The sequence below is a fragment of the Pteropus medius genome, unplaced genomic scaffold (genome assembly GCF_902729225.1).
Source record: "Pteropus medius unplaced genomic scaffold, Ma_sr-lr_union100, whole genome shotgun sequence".
Lineage (NCBI taxonomy): Eukaryota > Metazoa > Chordata > Mammalia > Chiroptera > Pteropodidae > Pteropus > Pteropus medius.
The window spans coordinates 465,492-483,232 of NW_024346824.1; the positions used below are offsets into that span (position 1 = coordinate 465,492).

Below are 17,741 nucleotides of genomic sequence, written 5' to 3' on the forward strand. Positions count from 1 at the left end.
TTGTAAACATGAGCTTTTTACCTGATAAAAAAAAAAACTTGATTTTTTCCCTTCATCAGCACCTATTTACTGAGCGTCTTCTCTGTTCCAGACACTGATAAGTGCTACATTTTGAACAAGATGTACATAGCCCCCGACCTCATAGATTTTATATTCTAGCAGAGAAGACAGTTGCTAATAAGTTGTCCAACTAATGATTGAATTGCAATTGTGATAAATGCTACAAAGGAGGAATTTGAGAGTAGAGTTTTTGATGGGGATTCTAATATATTCTTAGAGAAGGATCTGATGAGAAAATTGCATTTGAGCTAAGCTTTGAAAGAAGCCTTTCTATACCTACCTGAGGGTATGACTAAAATTAGAGACTTAGAACCATCACTTGGAACTGCATAGCACTCTGGAAGAGATGCCCTGATACACACCTCATTTGCCCTGTATATTTGCTGCCTGGTATAATTTACATTTATAATGCTGACATAGTCACAAAATAGATTATGTTCTTTTTTCTGTTTGTTAAGACAGGAAAGTGATAAAATAGAGTGAGAATCTATAGAGGTCTTATTCTCCTGTTTACCAGTATACCAAAAAAAGCCCCAGAAAATTCTTATTTTCCCAGAGGTTTTTAAAAAAATTCTCATAAATAGTGTAAATGAAAAAGATATATTTCTAAAAGTATTTTAGTTGTTTGAAAAACTCACATAATATTTTTTTCTTAATTATATGAGAAAATGATGTGTTAATACAGCATTTGTATTTAAAAGTTTCTCAGTTGTCTTCCTATAACCCTAACTGACAGCAAGGGTAAGCCTTGTATCTTTCTGTCTATAACTTGAATGACTTGAAAAAAATTGAAAATGAAAGAAAGAAAAAAAAAAAACAGGAAAAAAGTGATGGTACTTAAGGTGAAAATAACCTGAAGTTAATCTACATAGTTTGACTCATTTATATGATAGCAATGTTCATGAGTAATTTTTTAAACTGTACTAAAATGTTTTTTTTCTGTGCTCGGACTGCAGTAGAACCTTCTTATAGCATCTGTTTGCTTCTCTGTTTAATACTTTCTTATATGAAATATTTCACTCCAGAAGTCTCAGCCATCAGGTTATAGAAGAAAATTGTATCTCTTTAATTTTTGCTTCATTGGTTATCAAAAAATAGAAGAGAAGTTTTACATTATATAACAAAGTGTACAGGAAAGTCACCGTTTTCTTTTTTACTTGGTCATCTCATTTTTGATAGATTGCAAAGGTCGACTGCAAGGAAGTACTAGACATCATATGTAATCTGGAATCCGAGGGTCAGGATAACACAGCATTTGTTCTTTGTACGACTTACCTTACCCAGCAGCTCCAAACTGCAAGTGTATATTGTTCCTGGTGAGTATATTTACTTTTTATCCCCTGTATTTGTTAGTGCATTGTGTAGCATTCAGGGTCTATATAAAACATTGGTTTGTTTCAAATTTAAAGTGTCAGCAAATTAAATGATGACTTGTGAATAAAGTCTCGTTTATAAGCTAACCCATTTAATTAGTGATATCACTGGTTTATTCTTTTCTGGAAAAGTCCAAAAATAAAGGGTAAAATGTTTGAGCTCATCTTGATCATCCCATAAAGGGTTGTTTGTTAACTCCAATATATGCCCTTTTTTCTTTGAAGATAAAATTATGGCAGTATGAAACAAATTGGAGTTAGGTTGTTTTTCCTTACATTTATTACATCTTCTAATAGTCACTTTCCCCCTCTCATTTGGAAACCCATTAATTAGGTTTCTAGGTCAAACTTACATTAGAGAAGAAAATCCATTTGAATAGTAATTTCTTTTGCAACTTTGGTACTGTATAGCAGAATTGTATTATTTAGGTTTTAATTCAGTTTATATCTTCCTTGTTACTGAGTACTTATTGTTAAAAAGGAAACAGTGTATCCATGGTTCTTTCATTCTAACTGTATTGAATCTATTTAGGCCAGAGACAAACTGTGATACACAGGAAAACTCCAAAATGCAAGATTCTGTCAGTAAGAAATCAGATTAATGGTGTGGATAATGCTAGAGGAGATTAGAGAAAGGTGCTTACTATACACCACTGTTTAAAAAAGGTGTCAGGGAGGAGGTAGTATTTGAGCTTTAATTCAGAAATGGGTTGGATTTGCATAATCTTAGAGAAGCTTTGAGTATTTCAGGACCTAAGAATGACTTGAAATTGAAAATAAGCATTTTGTTTATAGGAAAACCTAGTAAACACTTTCATACACTTTAGCCTTCATTCCTCTCCCTCTGGACCATTTGTGTGTATTTGTATAGTTTTATGTTATTAGTGTTTTGTATATTACTACATTTCTTTTTTTACTGTTTTATATAGAAATATTATTTGTGTATTCCACCCAGTTCTCATAATAATCATTGTACATATGAGTCAGTGGAAGATCAGAGAAATATTGTGATTGCTCGAAGTCTCAAGGTTAAAGTGGAAGCCCAGGGTTTTTCCTAATCAATGCTTTTCCTCCATACAGTTGCTTTCTTGGCACACAGCCAGAATTCAAATTGCAGTCTTCTACCACCAAGTCTACTATGCCAGAGTGTTACCTCCTATGAGAAAAGGAGATAGTGGGATAGAGACTTAAATATATTTCATAATAATCATTGGACATTTTACAATAATCATTGGACAAAAAAGAGGTGATATAAATAAAAAGAATGGTTAAGTAGCAGTGAGGTTTTTGATTACTAAATCAACTAGAAGAGGTTTTTTTCATGCGTTAAGAGATTATAGATTTTAGCTTCAGTAAAACAGATGTGTTCACTGGAGGAACAAATTTTTCTTGTTACAGTTAACTTCTTTGCCTATAATAAAAAAATATCTACTAGTTATAGCTAGGTTTTCAGTGCAGAGAATACATTAAGTCACATATGGGATGTGTTATAAAGTGTTTTAAAAACTGTAGTCACACTGTTTTTTTAGTAATCCTTGTCCAGCTTGCCTTTTATAGGACTCATACTCTCTTTCTCCCCTTCTTCACTCAGCAACCATTAGCCTTTCCAAGGATGTTAGTGGCTCTAAGATTAATGCTGTTCCCCTGTACCAGGAAGGGATTAACAAGGATTTCCCTCTTGTTGGCCTCCTGAGGAGCTATAATGAATAAAGAAAATCTTAAGTTGCTTCATACTTTCTTAAAAAATAAGCCCCTTCCAAGAAATTCAGAGAGAAATAGAATCTAAAATTTCAGAATTTTCAAACTTTTTTTACCCTTCTATTGTTTTCAAAGGCTTTTTTTTTTTTTTTTTTTTTAGTAGTGGGATATTTGAGTTAGAGTAGCCATAACATAAACACAGTAATTTTACAAAGGAAAATGAACCCCAGGAATTGTGTTCAAATAGAATAGATCCTCTCATTGTACTGGAAATTTACTGAGTTGAAGATGTGGACTTTATGGAGTGTTTGTCTAGGAGAGATATTTGTAAAAATATGACAGTAAAGTTGGTATATGATAATGAAAGCAGTAACTTATTTTCAAACACATATATGTACTAGACATTTATTTGTTGGAAATGTCATTCTTAAATGTGGTCACTAAGGAAGCGAAATGTAAACTATGTAACTCACTCTAAACAGTTTTTTATTCTTTTAAAAATTTCCTTCAGAGATATTTTTCAAACCACATTATCATACATCTTATTACTTTATTGCAGTGATTATAGTATTGATCTCAAAAGATATATTGCTTAGTTTTTTGTTTGTTTATTTTGGTTTTTTTTACACCTACAGCACCTGGTGTTCCTAGGTGTCTTCCATCCAAGTACTAACCAGGACCGACCCTGCTTAGCTTCCAAGATCAGATGGGATCAGACTTGTTCAGAGTAGCATCGCTGTAGACCTGCTTAGTTTTTTTTTTTTTTTATTAACTTTGCCCCTTCAAAATTTTTGGCTGTCCGCAAAAATTAAAGAAGTGCTAAAGGAATGCATTCCCTATGGATGTCTGGCAATGGTCACATAATTAGAGTAGTCATTCTAGTGAGAAAGATAACCATTTGGAATGGGACAGTCTACATATAGATGTGTAATTATCACTACTACTTTAAAAACAAAATCATGCAGTTGAACCTTAAAACCTGTACACTAAGCTTTCAGTATTTGATAGGTTGACTTTTGCTTTCTGTAACATCTCTGGGTTTAAATCTTGTATGTTGTATGTTTGTGTCTTCAGATGTAATTATCTGTCTGTTCTCTCTTAACTAGACCAAATATTCTGCGGTCATCACGTATGTTGTCTAATTTACAGTTGAGTCCCCTGCACCTGGTGAAGACCAGATACCCATATGTGTTCTATTTAGCTGAATTTTGGAAGAATAAAAAAGAGGTCACATGAACTATATTTGTAGAAGTATTCTCTAGGGCATGGTCATTCCTTAATTCCACAGTTTTGTTTTGTTTTGTTTTGTTTTTACCCCATTTCTAAAGTGCCTAAATTCTGAATCTTTGTGACATATTAACTGGACTCCATGGGCCTCCTGCTATTATTCAGAAACACAGTGTAATTTAAAGTTTTTGCTTGGTAAATAGATTTCTGCCAAAATGCATTTCCTGCCATTTATAGATAAATTTCCTTTCCAGTTTTTATGAATTTATAATTTATTGATTTGAGGTAGGCAGTGGGATAATTTGAGGGTGCAGTTAGTTGTCTGAACATTGGAAGCCCCTATACACTGGAATCATTTTTCATATATTCTTAAATGGTTGTCCATTTTTAAAAATCATATCATTGTACTCATTGAAGAAATATTTGTTCTAGTGCTTGGATGTTCTAGCAGGCTACATGTTATGATTCATTGGTAAATTCATCGTTCCAGTTTATAGGTTTGAATGGATGATTAAAGTCACATATTGGCATTCTCACTAGTAATATACTGGTTGTCATGGTTTCAGGCACGTTTACATGTTCAGGCAGGTAATAGTAATTTTAAATCTTTGAATTGTAATGTGCAAATATGTATACAAGCATCAAATACCTTTTTTCCATCATGGTTATTTGGAGTTAAGATAACTAAAGCTTGAAATATTTAATTTGGAATAAATTAAGCCCTAGACATTCTGATTTTTTTAAAAAATTATTTGAGAGACCTTAATTCTCAGCCTGCCTTATATCAATTATCAGATTTGCCTAACTTTAAACTTCTAACTAGTTAATGAATTTTAGGTAGCAGATACTCTTGACCCTTTTATTTTCATAATGGGGTTTCACTGACTTTGATAATTTTGCTCTTTTTAAGTAGGATAGATTTCACATATATTTTGATAGATACTCCTTTTTATCTCTGAACATATGTAATTCTTCCATTTCCTTTCTTTTTCAGAATTTTGCAGTATTCTCAAAAGTTTTTATTACTAATGTGCTTACATCTGAATAAAGCGATCTTGTGAATTTAAAAATGAACAGTCATCCCAATTACTTGCCTGGCTAGTAGCTATTTGCAAAGCTGACCTATCTCAGATTTTTACTTTTTCTACTTGGAAAGCAACACTAGTTACCAAAGACAACTATTTAATGTTAACTTTATTCCTTAGAGCCCAAATTTGCTATCATTAAATATAAGCTTTCATGTATCTTTTGAGACAGAAATTCATTTCAATCTTTGAAGCAAGTGTAAGAATTTCACCTTTTAAAAAATATAAGAAAATATAAGTAAGTTCTGTAAATGTTTATTTTCCATCTATTATAAAAAGAGGTATGTTATATTGATTTCTTAAACTTTGGATTTGTAACCAGCTTCTTGGAATAGTCTGTATTAATAGGAATAATAAGATGTTAGTGTTCTAAAACTCGTTTATGAACATAATATGGTTATTTTTTAATGAAAATCACTTAAATACACAGTATGCAATGAAATTGTACAGAAAAGAGCCACTTTTTAAAAATGGTAATATTCTCTTCAGTTTTGCTAAGTAACTTTCCTTGCATTCACATTTCCCATATATACTAGCATTTCTATCCTGCGCATCTTCGAGTTTCTAGTGTTTTTCCTTGAGAGTTTTCTCTTAACCCATTCAAGCTTTTATTTAACTTATTCTTTTAAAAGCTTTTATTTGTTTCCATAGAGAATATTTGTGAGATTCTTGTATTGTAGCCTTTTCCAAGAGCGCCATTTTATTACTAAACTTTAAACATTTCAAAATACAGGCTTTAAGTAGCATCATGACATTTTAGAACTGGAAAAGGCAGGAGATTAATGTGGAGGAAAGTGTGTCATTAGAGTACTTATTGGTCATATACATTTTGTTGGCAATGTAGCGATGTATGATGATCCCTGCCCACTAGGATAGTCAATGCAGTTACCAATGTAAGGGGTAAAACCTTTTGGAATAGGGTGGGATCGAAAGTCCTTGAAAATGTCAACATAAAGAAAGTAGTCTTTTGTTGTTTTTGTTTTTACCCGGACACAAAGAAGAAAAGAATCGGGGAAATTTTCAGGGAGGATTCTTAACAATTTTAACAGTTTGGGAAGAAGCAATAGGAAACATAGACAGGTTTTTCTTCTAGTTTTTGTTTACTGTCAATTTATTTTCGTAAACCAAAAAAAATGGGTTGGGAAGCTGAATAGCAAATTCCAGTTGCTTTAAATGTTTTACTTAATCTTTCTTTTTATAGGGAATTGACACTCTTTTGGAGTAAACTGCAAAGAAGAATCGACCCTTCTTTAGATACTTTTTTGGAGCGCTGTCGTCAGTTTGGTGTCATAGCTAAAACACAGCAGCATTTATTTTGCCTCATTAGAGTTATACAAACTGAAGTGAGTAATTTATGCTTTTTATGCTGATTACCCTGGAGGAAAGAAATGCAGGGGGAGTTAACTTTTCAGACTACTCATTTTAGATAAGAAAAAATGAGAAATAATGGGGTTTACTACAGTTATGGAATCAGACATATGTAGCTTTTCTGCAGATTGACTTCCTAGGAGTCCAGAATTTTTCTTAGTAGAAAATAGTGATTTAAAGTGACAAACCAAAATTTAAAAAAATAAAAATAAAAAAATAAAGTGACAAACCACTAGAAGAAGGGAAGATTGCGTTTCTTGGCTGTCTTCTCAACCACCCTATGTCTCCTTTTCCTAGAACAATGTTCTGTATTTTATACAGACAGATTTATTTGCAAATTAACATAATTACAAATGAAGAAAATATAATTGTATTTTTCAGCTTCTTGAGGATGGAATGATACAGTTTTCTGGGTTTTGGAGAAATAGAACAATTCCAGAATCAGCTACACAAATTGTAAACTTCTGCGCAAACAGGAAATAAATAAGGAATTTTTAGGAAATAAGTATTTCCTAAAATGAAATGAAGGGCCTTGTTTTTTGAGTTCAGCCCTTATAGATATGCTAAGACTACCAGCCTAGAGATTTGGGATAAATCCTATGCTATGCTCCATATTTATTTTGTTTTGATTTTGGTATCTACTCATGACTGGTCTCTCTATATACCCATAGCTATAATGGCTCATAGATGTGTTTTGTGGGTTACTACTTTGACAGCATCCAAGGATTGTTTTAATTTTTATTTTTTTCCCCAAGGATTGTTTTTATACTAAAGTCAAGGTACAGTTTTATCTTTGATATTCCCTATCTTCTTTAATGTAATAGTCTGTATCCTATACTTTATTTGAAATATGTTGATCTAGTTTTCTCTAATGAAGATAGGAAAAGGTAAAAAGAGTTATCAGAAGCAAATCCATGGTCAGATAAGTTAGGTGATAATTATTTGAATCACTGAATGAAGTTGTATCTATCACAGAAAAAACATGTTAAATCAATTATAGAACTTGCCTTGTTTAAAAAAATTAGTGATACAAGTGGCCTTAAAAAGTTTTGTTTTTTAATCTTTAAGGAAAGTTATTAATTTTCATTGCTGCATAACAAATTACCACAAAGTACTTTAAACAACAGCCATGTATTAGCTTACAGTTTTGTAGGACAGAAGTGTCTAGCACAGTGTGGCAATGTTTGCTGCTTAGAGTATCACAAAGCTGAAATTGAGGTGTTGGCCAGGCAGAGTTTTTATCTGGCGGCACTAGGAAATCCACTTTAAGCTCATTCTTATTGTTGAGAATATTCAGTTCCTTTTAGTTACAGAACTAAGGTCCTAATTTTCTTGATGGCTATCAGCCACAATCTGTTTTCAGCTCCTGGAAACCTCCCTCATTCCATGCCTTTATTTTGAAGCCAGGTAAGGCACAAGGAATCCTCCTTTGAATCTGACCTCCTCCAGCTTCCAGACTTAGATTTTAAGAGCTCAAATGATTAGGTCAGTCCCACTTAGGTATAATGCCTATCTTAAAATCAACTGAATTGGGGTCTTAATCTGCACAGTCCCTTTTGCCACATAACATAATCATAGGAATAATATCTCATATTTACAGGTTCTACTTATACTCAAGGGAAGATTATACAAAGGTGAGGGTTGCTGGGGGCCATCTTCGAATTCTGCTCACCGCAAAGAACCAAAGAACATGAGAAAACTGCTGGAGGACTAGGGAAAGTGGGTTTCTGACACAGACCAAGGAATTTCCTACACATCTATATAGGAAAACCAGAACCCATTTCCCTTTAATTCTAGTCTAGGATACTTTCCATTATAATCCTTACTTATGATATTTGGCTTTAACAGCAAAAAAGATAGAGACTGGATAGAAGGGGAGTGAATGTAGAATTTCTTTTAAATTGAGAGACTCACCTCTAGCTTTTTAAAAGAGAAGTGATCTAACCTGTATCAATTTGGATCTAGTTCTGCTTTGAATTGTAGAAATCCCATAATAGTACTGGTCTAAAGAAGTTAGAATTTTCTCTCTTTTTCACATAGGTGGATAATCCAGATAGACCGGCCAGCGTTGCATTAGTGGCTCCATGTATCTTTTTGTCTCCCGTCAACACATAGCTTCCATCTCATGTTCTAAAACTTTTCAAATCTCAGCTATAATGTCTCCGTTCCAGAGAGCAAGAAGGGAGGTGGTGGGTGTAAAACACACTCTGGCAGACCTTTCCCCACTCCCTCCAATACATATAAACACATACATGTGGCCACATCTAGCTGCAGTGAGGCTAGGAGATATATTCATTAATCCAGGTGACTTTGTAAACAGATAAAAATCAGGTGTTCTGTTTTTGTAGAAGAGCGGAAAGGATATTGGGAGACAGCTAGCAACCAGTTACAAAGCCCATGGGATGGAAAAGGTTAATTATGCTAAAAAGCTTTTGTGGGCATGAGGGCATTAAGTCTCCTGCAGAAGGTACAGTGTATAAAGGGAGGGCCCTGTAATAGTGCCTCTTTCGTTTTCTGGGCTTCAGTTTTCTATAAATAAGGAGCTTAAATTAGATCATCTCTTTAAGGTGCTTAGAGTTGTTAAACTTGGATTCTGACGAGAAAGTCATAAGTAGAAGGGATGACTTGAGAGAATCCAGAGTCTCTCTCAAGACTTTCAAAACAGTATGACAGAATGAATGTAGATGTGGTTATACTTTGAAATGGAAAGTATAAGAAGAGGGATCATCTTGAATCCATTTCATTTGCCTATGGGACACTGATGGAACATATGGTACTACCATTTTTGTAAAACATGATTGTCTAGTTTAATCCCCTCTCTTTAGTAATAAAGCTAAAAATTAGAGATGTGCGATCTGTAAGGATCATACACCTAGTTCACAGCAAAGTCAGAACTAGACCATAGTTATCTTGACAAATTGCGTAATGTGATATAAGGTTGTGATTTGTCAGTCAGAGCACAGAGGACTTGGAGAAAGCCATGTACATTTTAAAATAATTCATAGGTTCTCAACAAGTTATTAATACTTAACTTTTTTGTAAGACTATGAGATAAATAGCTAAGAATGTCTATTTTTTCTTAAACAGCTTAATCTGGTTGAAATGAAAAAATTTGTGAAATCAATAAAAACACTTTTCAAAAAAAGAAAAAGCTAAAAATACCATTATACATTCTGGACAGATATACCAAGCAGTTGTTAAAGGAGTTAATATATTAGAATTAGGATATTGAACATGGAGCTGAATTCTGAAGAAATTTATGGACATGCATAAGTTGGTGGATTTTTTAGCTCAAGGAACAGAGTGGTTTGGCATATAATATCAAGGACACATGGGATATGGTCCAGTTAGTTAAGCTTTGGAGTCAGTGTAGGCTATAAAGTGATTAAGAACTCAGGCTCTGGAAAAAGATTGCTTTACATTTAAATCCTTGCTCCTCTGCTCACTATCTAGTGACACTGGGCAACTAACCTTCTGAGCCTTGGTTTCTTCATCTATAAAATAAGGATAATGTATGCAAAGAGTTTGTTTAGAATAGTGCCTAGGATGTAGTAAACGTTTTATAAATTGATGGCAATTATTTTGTGTTCCCAGCATTTTGAATGGTGCCCAACATGGAATAATTGTTTAGCAAACTGATTACTGATTTGAACAGTGGAATTTATCCTCAGTTATTTTACATGGTATTCTGTTGAATATTTACTATGTGCCAACATTGTAGTAATCACTTTATATTATCTTATTTTGTTTTTATAACAACTTTAGGAGGAAAACCTAATACTACCATTATTATCATTTTACAGATGAAGAAACTGAGGCATAGAGGAGTTAAGAACTTGTCACTGTAGTGAAGCTGGGGTTCAAAGGCAGTCAAAGTCTGACTTGAAATCCTGTGCTCTTAAGTAATGCATTTTAAGCTATTCTGCCATATGATCCCGCTTTTCTTTGCTCATGTTATTTTCACATTCCATTTCAGCCTCTCATTAAAAAAAAAAATCATCTCGTATGCACTAGCCTTGTATCACAAATGACCAGGTCTTTTTCCTGATTTTTGACTAGTTCCTGAGAGCCTGCTGCTAGAGAGAGATTTTCTAATTTCTGTTATTTTTCCATGTTGAGATTCAATACACCTGTAACTTTTTTAGGAGGAAATGAAGCAAGTCATTTGTTTTAGCCTTGAGGTTTTAAAAACACCGAAGTGTTGATGACACATAAGTTTCTTAAATTGAATTCTATCTTAGACTCAATTTATATGTGTGTTTCTTATTGCACCTATTTATTTAAGTCCTGTTCTCCTAGCCTAACTTAAGACAAATCCTCTTTTGAATTCTTTGGTGTCCTTATTTATCCTGAATTCATGTGCCTTTATTGTTTACATGTTTGGCGCGTAGGTAAATTCCTTGAGGGTTAGGACTGCTCTAATATGCAGTTCCTTATAAAGTCGGATACTTTATATATGAAAGTACATTGTTGTTAATGTTTGTAACATCTAATCCAGTCCTTTGCATGTTGAGACAAGCATCTAAATGTAACTTGCAGGAAGAGAGAGTTAAGATAAAATTTAAGAACTCCAGTTAACCAATGTCACCATAAAAATAAATAAATAAATTTTAAAAAATTTAAGAACTCTAAAAATTTTGAGAAATATATATACACATACATATATGTACAAGGTATATATTTCATCAGTGAAAGTTATGTAATGTTTCTATAAAAAAAATTAATTACTTCCCTGCTTATCTTATAGGCACAAGATGTCGGTCTTGGAGTGTCGATTTTACTGTGTGTCAGAGCTCTTCAACTGAGATCAAGTGAGGATGAAGAAATGAAGGCATCAGTTTGTAAAACAATTGCTTGTCTTTTACCAGAAGATTTAGAAGTTAGACGAGCCTGTCAACTTACAGAATTCTTAATTGAACCCAGTTTGGATGGGTTTAATATGTTGGAAGAACTGTATTTGCAACCAGATCAAAAATTTGATGAAGAAAATGCACCAGTTCCAAATTCTCTTCGATGTGAGCTCTTATTAGCTTTAAAAGCCCACTGGCCTTTTGATCCTGAATTTTGGGACTGGAAAACTTTAAAACGACATTGCCACCAACTCCTAGGACAAGAAGCATCAGATTCTGATGATGATCTAAGCGGCTATGAAATGTCAATAAATGACACAGATGTTTTAGAGTCATTTCTCAGTGACTATGAGGAAAGTAAAGAAGATAAACAATATAGAAGAAGAGATTTGACAGATCAGCACAAGGAGAAAAGAGATAAAAAACCCATTGGTTCTTCTGAAAGATACCAGAGGTGGCTTCAGTATAAATTCTTCTGTTTGTTATGTAAACGGGAATGTATAGAGGCCAGAATTCTTCATCATTCTAAGATGCATATGGAAGATGGAATTTACACTTGTCCAGTTTGCATTAAAAAGTTCAAGAGAAAAGAAATATTTGTTCCTCATGTGATGGAACATGTTAAAATGCCACCAAGCAGAAGGGACCGCTCTAAAAAGAAATTACTATTGAAAGGCTCTCAAAAGGGAATTTGTCCCAAGAGCCCCTCTGTAGCCGTGGAGCAAAATCAATCATTGAATGAGCAAGCCAAAGGAGAGTCTCACGAATACGTCACATTCAGCAAATTAGAAGATTGCCACCTGCAAGACAGAGATTTGTACCCATGTCCTGGCACAGACTGTTCCCGTGTGTTTAAGCAATTTAAATACTTAAGTGTGCATCTTAAAGCTGAACACCAAAATAATGATGAAAATGCCAAGCATTACTTGGATATGAAAAATAGAAGAGAGAAGTGTACTTACTGTCGACGACATTTCATGTCTGCTTTTCACCTGCGGGAGCATGAACAAGTGCATTGTGGTCCTCAACCTTATATGTGTGTATCTATAGATTGCTATGCTAGGTTTGGGTCAGTGAATGAACTACTTAATCATAAACAAAAACATGACGATCTGCGTTATAAATGTGAATTAAATGGCTGTAATATTGTTTTCAGTGACTTGGGACAGCTTTACCACCATGAAGCACAACACTTTAGGGATGCATCTTACACATGCAACTTCGTTGGCTGTAAAAAATTCTATTATTCCAAAATTGAATACCAGAATCACCTCTCAATGCATAATGTTGAAAGTTCAAATGGAGATGTGAAGAAATCAGTGAAACTTGAGGAGCCTATAGCAGGTGAAAAGCAAGAGGGTATTGATCAGCCCCATCTACTTGACCAAACTGATAAATCACATTTACCTGAGGATCTTTTTTGTGCAGGACCAGCTAGTTCTCAAATAGAAACTGCAGAAAATCTGAAAGAAAACAGTGACAGTAATTCTAGTGATCAGTTAAGTCATAGCTCTTCAGCTTCTATGAATGAAGAGTTAATTGACACACTGGATCACTCTGAAAACATGCAGGATATATTGTTATCTCATGAGAAAGTCTTTGCGTCCCCCAATTTAAAGGAAAAATGTTCCAATGTGGCAGTCTGTTTTGATGGGACTAAGTTTACCTGTGGTTTTGATGGCTGTGGTTCCACGTACAAAAATGCAAGAGGGATGCAGAAACATCTACGAAAGGTTCATCCATACCATTTGAAACCCAAAAAGATAAAGACAAAAGATCTCTTTCCCTGTTTGGATAATGAACATAATCAAACAACTGTAAAGTTTGATGCAGAACCTAAACCCAGCTCAGACACAAACAGTGACTCCCCAGATGAAGGTCTAGATCACAGAATTCATACTAAATGTAAACGAGAACATCAAGGTTATTCTTCTGAAGCCTCTATTTGTGCTTCTAAAAGGCCTTGTACAGAGGATACCATGTTGGAACTTCTATTACGCTTGAAACATTTAAGCTTGAAAAACTCAATAACACATGGATCTTTCTCAGGGTCATTGCAGGGGTACCCATCCAGTGGTGCTAAATCTCTTCAGTCGGTTTCACCTACTATCACAGACCTTAATTTTCAGAATCAAGATGAAAATATGCCAAGTCAGTACCTTGCACAATTGGCAGCTAAACCTTTTTTCTGTGAGCTTCAAGGATGCAAATATGAATTTGTGACCAGAGAGGCTTTATTAATGCATTATCTTAAAAAGCATAATTATTCAAAAGAAAAAGTCCTCCAGTTAACCATGTTTCAGCATCGATATTCCCCATTCCAATGTCATATTTGCCAAAGGTCATTTACAAGAAAAACACACCTTAGGATTCATTATAAAAATAAACATCAAATTGGCAGTGACAGAGTAACTCACAAACTGTTAGATAATGAAAAATGTGATCATGAAGGCCCATGCTCAGTAGACATTTTGAAAAATGATTGTTCTGCTGAACTTGGAGGTGATCCCAGCAGTAACGCTGAGAAGCCACACTGTCATTCTAAAAAAGATGAATGCAGTTCAGAAACAGATTTGGAGTCATCTTGTGAAGAAACAGAAAGTAAAACATCTGATATTTCATCACCAATAGGTAGCCACAGAGAAGAACAAGAAGGAAGAGAGGGGAGAGGTAGCAGGAGAACTGTTGCTAAAGGAAATCTGTGCTATATTTTGAATAAGTACCACAAACCATTCCATTGTATTCATAAAACTTGCAACTCCTCATTCACCAATCTAAAAGGCTTGATTCGCCATTACCGAACTGTACATCAGTACAACAAAGAACAGTTATGTTTAGAGAAAGACAAAGCAAGAACCAAAAGGGAACTTGTCAAATGTAAAAAGATATTTGCTTGCAAATATAAAGAATGTAACAAACGTTTCCTGTGTTCCAAAGCTCTTGCTAAGCACTGTAGTGACTCTCATAATCTAGACCATATTGAAGAGCCTAAAGTGCTTTCTGAAGCTGAATCTGCAGCAAGGTTTTCCTGTAACCAGCCTCAGTGCCCTGCTGTTTTTTTTACATTCAGCAAGTTGAAGCACCACTTGATGGAACAGCATAATATTGAAGGAGAAATACATTCGGATTATGAAATTCATTGTGATCTTAATGGCTGTGGCCAGATTTTCACCCATCGCAGTAATTATTCTCAACATGTCTATTACCGACATAAGGACTATTATGATGATCTGTTTAGAAGCCAGAAAGTGGCAAATGAAAGGCTACTAAGGAGTGAAAAGGTATGTCAAACAGCTCTCACTCAGGGGCATGAACAGCAGACTACTAGGAGGTCATTTAATGCTAAGGCTAAAAAATGTGGCTTAATCAAAGAAAAGAAAGCTCCAATTACTTTTAAAACAAGAGCTGAAGCCCTCCATATGTGTGTGGAGCATTCTGAGCACACACAGTACCCCTGTATGGTTCAAGGATGCTTATCTGTGGTGAAGTTGGAGAGCAGCATAGTGAGGCATTACAAACGTACCCATCAGATGAGTAGTGCCTACTTAGAGCAACAGATGGAAAATCTTGTCATTTGTGTTAAGTATGGTACCAAAATTAAGGAGGAGCCCCCTTCTGAAATAGAGCCCTATATAAAGAAAGAAGAAGAAGGAAGCTGTGAATCAGAGTACACAAAGCACAGTCATTCCACAGGCGACCATAGCATATCTGTCCAGAACACTGATTCCCTTCATCCAGGTGAAAGGGATGGAGGTCAGAAAGGATGTACAGAAAGCAAACAAGTATTTGAGGCAGATCCTCTTCTCTACAGAGGAACTTTGAAATGCAACCACAGTTCAGAAACCACTTCCTTGGAGCAGTGTAATATAGTTCAACCTCCTCCTTGTAAAATAGAAAATTCCATACCTAATCCTGATGGGACTGAAAATGGGACTTACTTCACAAGTTTCCAGCTGCCTTTACCAAGGATCAAAGACTCAGAAACTGGGCAGCAAAGTTCAGGGCAAGAAAACACTGTAAAAAATTCAGCCCATGTCCCAAAAGAGAATTTTAGGAAGCACTCACAGCCCAGATCATTTGATTTGAAGACTTATAAACCTATGGGATTTGAATCTTCATTTCTGAAATTTATTCAAGAAAGTGAAGAGAAAGAAGATGATTTTGACGATTGGGAGCCTTCAGAGCACTTAAGTAATTCTTCACAACCCAGTAATGACTTAACAGGGAATGTTATGGGAAATAATATGGTGAATGACAACGACCCTGAAGTTGACATACCTCATTCTTCCAGTGACTCTGCAATTCATGAGAACTTGACTACAATCCCACCTTTAATAGTAGCTGAGACAACGACAACAGTTCCTTCCTTGGAAAACTTGAGGGTCGTATTGGACAAAGCATTAACAGACTGTGGAGAGCTTGCCTTAAAACAGCTTCATTATCTTCGGCCAGTTGTTGTCCTTGAAAGATCTAAGTTTTCCACACCAATTTTAGACTTGTTTCCAACAAAAAAGACAGATGAGCTTTGCGTAGGAAGTTCCTAAATTGCAATTTTGTTTTTGAAACAGACTGGCTCCAACACTGCAACATGGGGACAATTGCCAACTCGAACAAAGGCTGAGAACCAGCTATACCATTGTTTAGGGTAGAATAGGCTGTGTATTTACATGAATGTATAATATCTATGTCAGCACTATTGGCTGAGTCCATTAGCTCTCCAGTTGGTTTATTGATTGGGTTTTTTGTTAATTAAAAAAAAGAAATGGAACTGTACTCTTGTTTGGTGCTAATTAATACATCAAAATATATTGGGGCTTCCTTTTTCAAATTAAGTGTGCATGATTGTATATGGAACAAATACTAAAATCCCAGGGTGGGAGGGCTAGGGAAAGGGATATGGAGTTCTTACTTGACTTGAATGTGCACCTGAGGGTGCTTTGTGTAATATATTGTACACTACAGCATCTTATATTTTTTGAGTTGAGTTTCAATAAATTACAATTTTTCACCCATTCCTTGTTTACTCATAAAGAATGTTCATGCCACACATAAACTTGAATTGCACTTGTATTTTCTAGAATGTGCACTTATATTTTACCAGAGTTTTCCATTTCGTATTAACCAAACCATTCACGTTTTGAATTACTATTGTCCTAAAATATTTTTGTGGGAAGAAAATTCTCACATTGAGTAATTAGCTTTGGGAGTCAAAATAGCTCCCAGAAGAAGATGACCGGGGTTGTCCAGATAGAAAGGAGAGGGTATGCCAAGCAGAACATGAAGGGCATAGCAAATTCAGAGGTATGAAGTCATGTGTCCAGGGAACTACAGATAATTTGACAGGAGTAAACAGAGCAGGAGTACCAGCATGAGTGAGATTTCTTCTCGAGATAGATAAGCAGGAACCAAACCATATGAACACTTAAAGAGTTTGGACTTGAGTCCTTAGGCAGCTGAGAGCCTTTGAAGGATTTTAAACAAAACAGTAATTTATAAATCACTTCAAATGAGTGTGATTTGAGGGGCTGAGAATGGAAACAATAGGTAATAAGATGAAGTAATTGAGGCAGAGGTAGTGAGAGTACTGACATTTGCAGTAGAGGGAAGAGTAAATGAAATTGAGAAATTTAAAGAGGATTGGTGGGCCTTGGAGAGTGAAGAAAATGTTTTGAGGAAAACATAAGGATTCAATAGTGATGCATCCAGTTGCAGTGGGACTAAAGGGAAAGAAGGGGTTTTGGAGAAGAGAATAGAAAGCCAAGATGATCTTGGTCTCAAGATATGCTGAGATTCAGTGTGTTGTGGGACATCGGTGTCTACTGACAAGGGAAGCAGTGTGTTCTTTATACTCTTATGAAGTTTTCATCCACTTTGACCAGTTAGCTATGAAATGACTCAAACATTTTTACCATCCCTGTATTATGCCTGTGGTTAAGATTTTAAGACCTTTTCTCTGACCCTTAAACTTGTTGCCTTGTTTTGTCATCTCTAGAAATTCCATCCTTCTGCCTTCTCACCCTAAGTCTAAAGCACCCCCTTGCCTATGTCGTTGCTTAGCTCTTATCCCAGTAGGTAACAGA

General features: G+C 35.0%; 1 protein-coding gene across 3 annotated transcripts in view; it reads left to right on the plus strand.

The window, feature by feature from the left end:
- RLF (RLF zinc finger) overlaps positions 1-16,673 on the plus strand; it is a 66,142-nt gene extending 49,469 nt beyond the window's left edge. For all 3 annotated transcript variants that reach the window (XM_039876649.1, XM_039876650.1, XM_039876651.1), the window contains 3 exons: positions 1,240-1,376; positions 6,645-6,786; positions 11,559-16,673. In XM_039876649.1, the coding sequence (XP_039732583.1) occupies positions 1,240-1,376; positions 6,645-6,786; positions 11,559-16,205 (4,926 nt within the window). In that variant the 3' untranslated portion in view covers positions 16,206-16,673. The remainder of the gene's footprint in view (positions 1-1,239; positions 1,377-6,644; positions 6,787-11,558) is intronic.
- Positions 16,674-17,741: the final 1,068 nt, after the last annotated feature.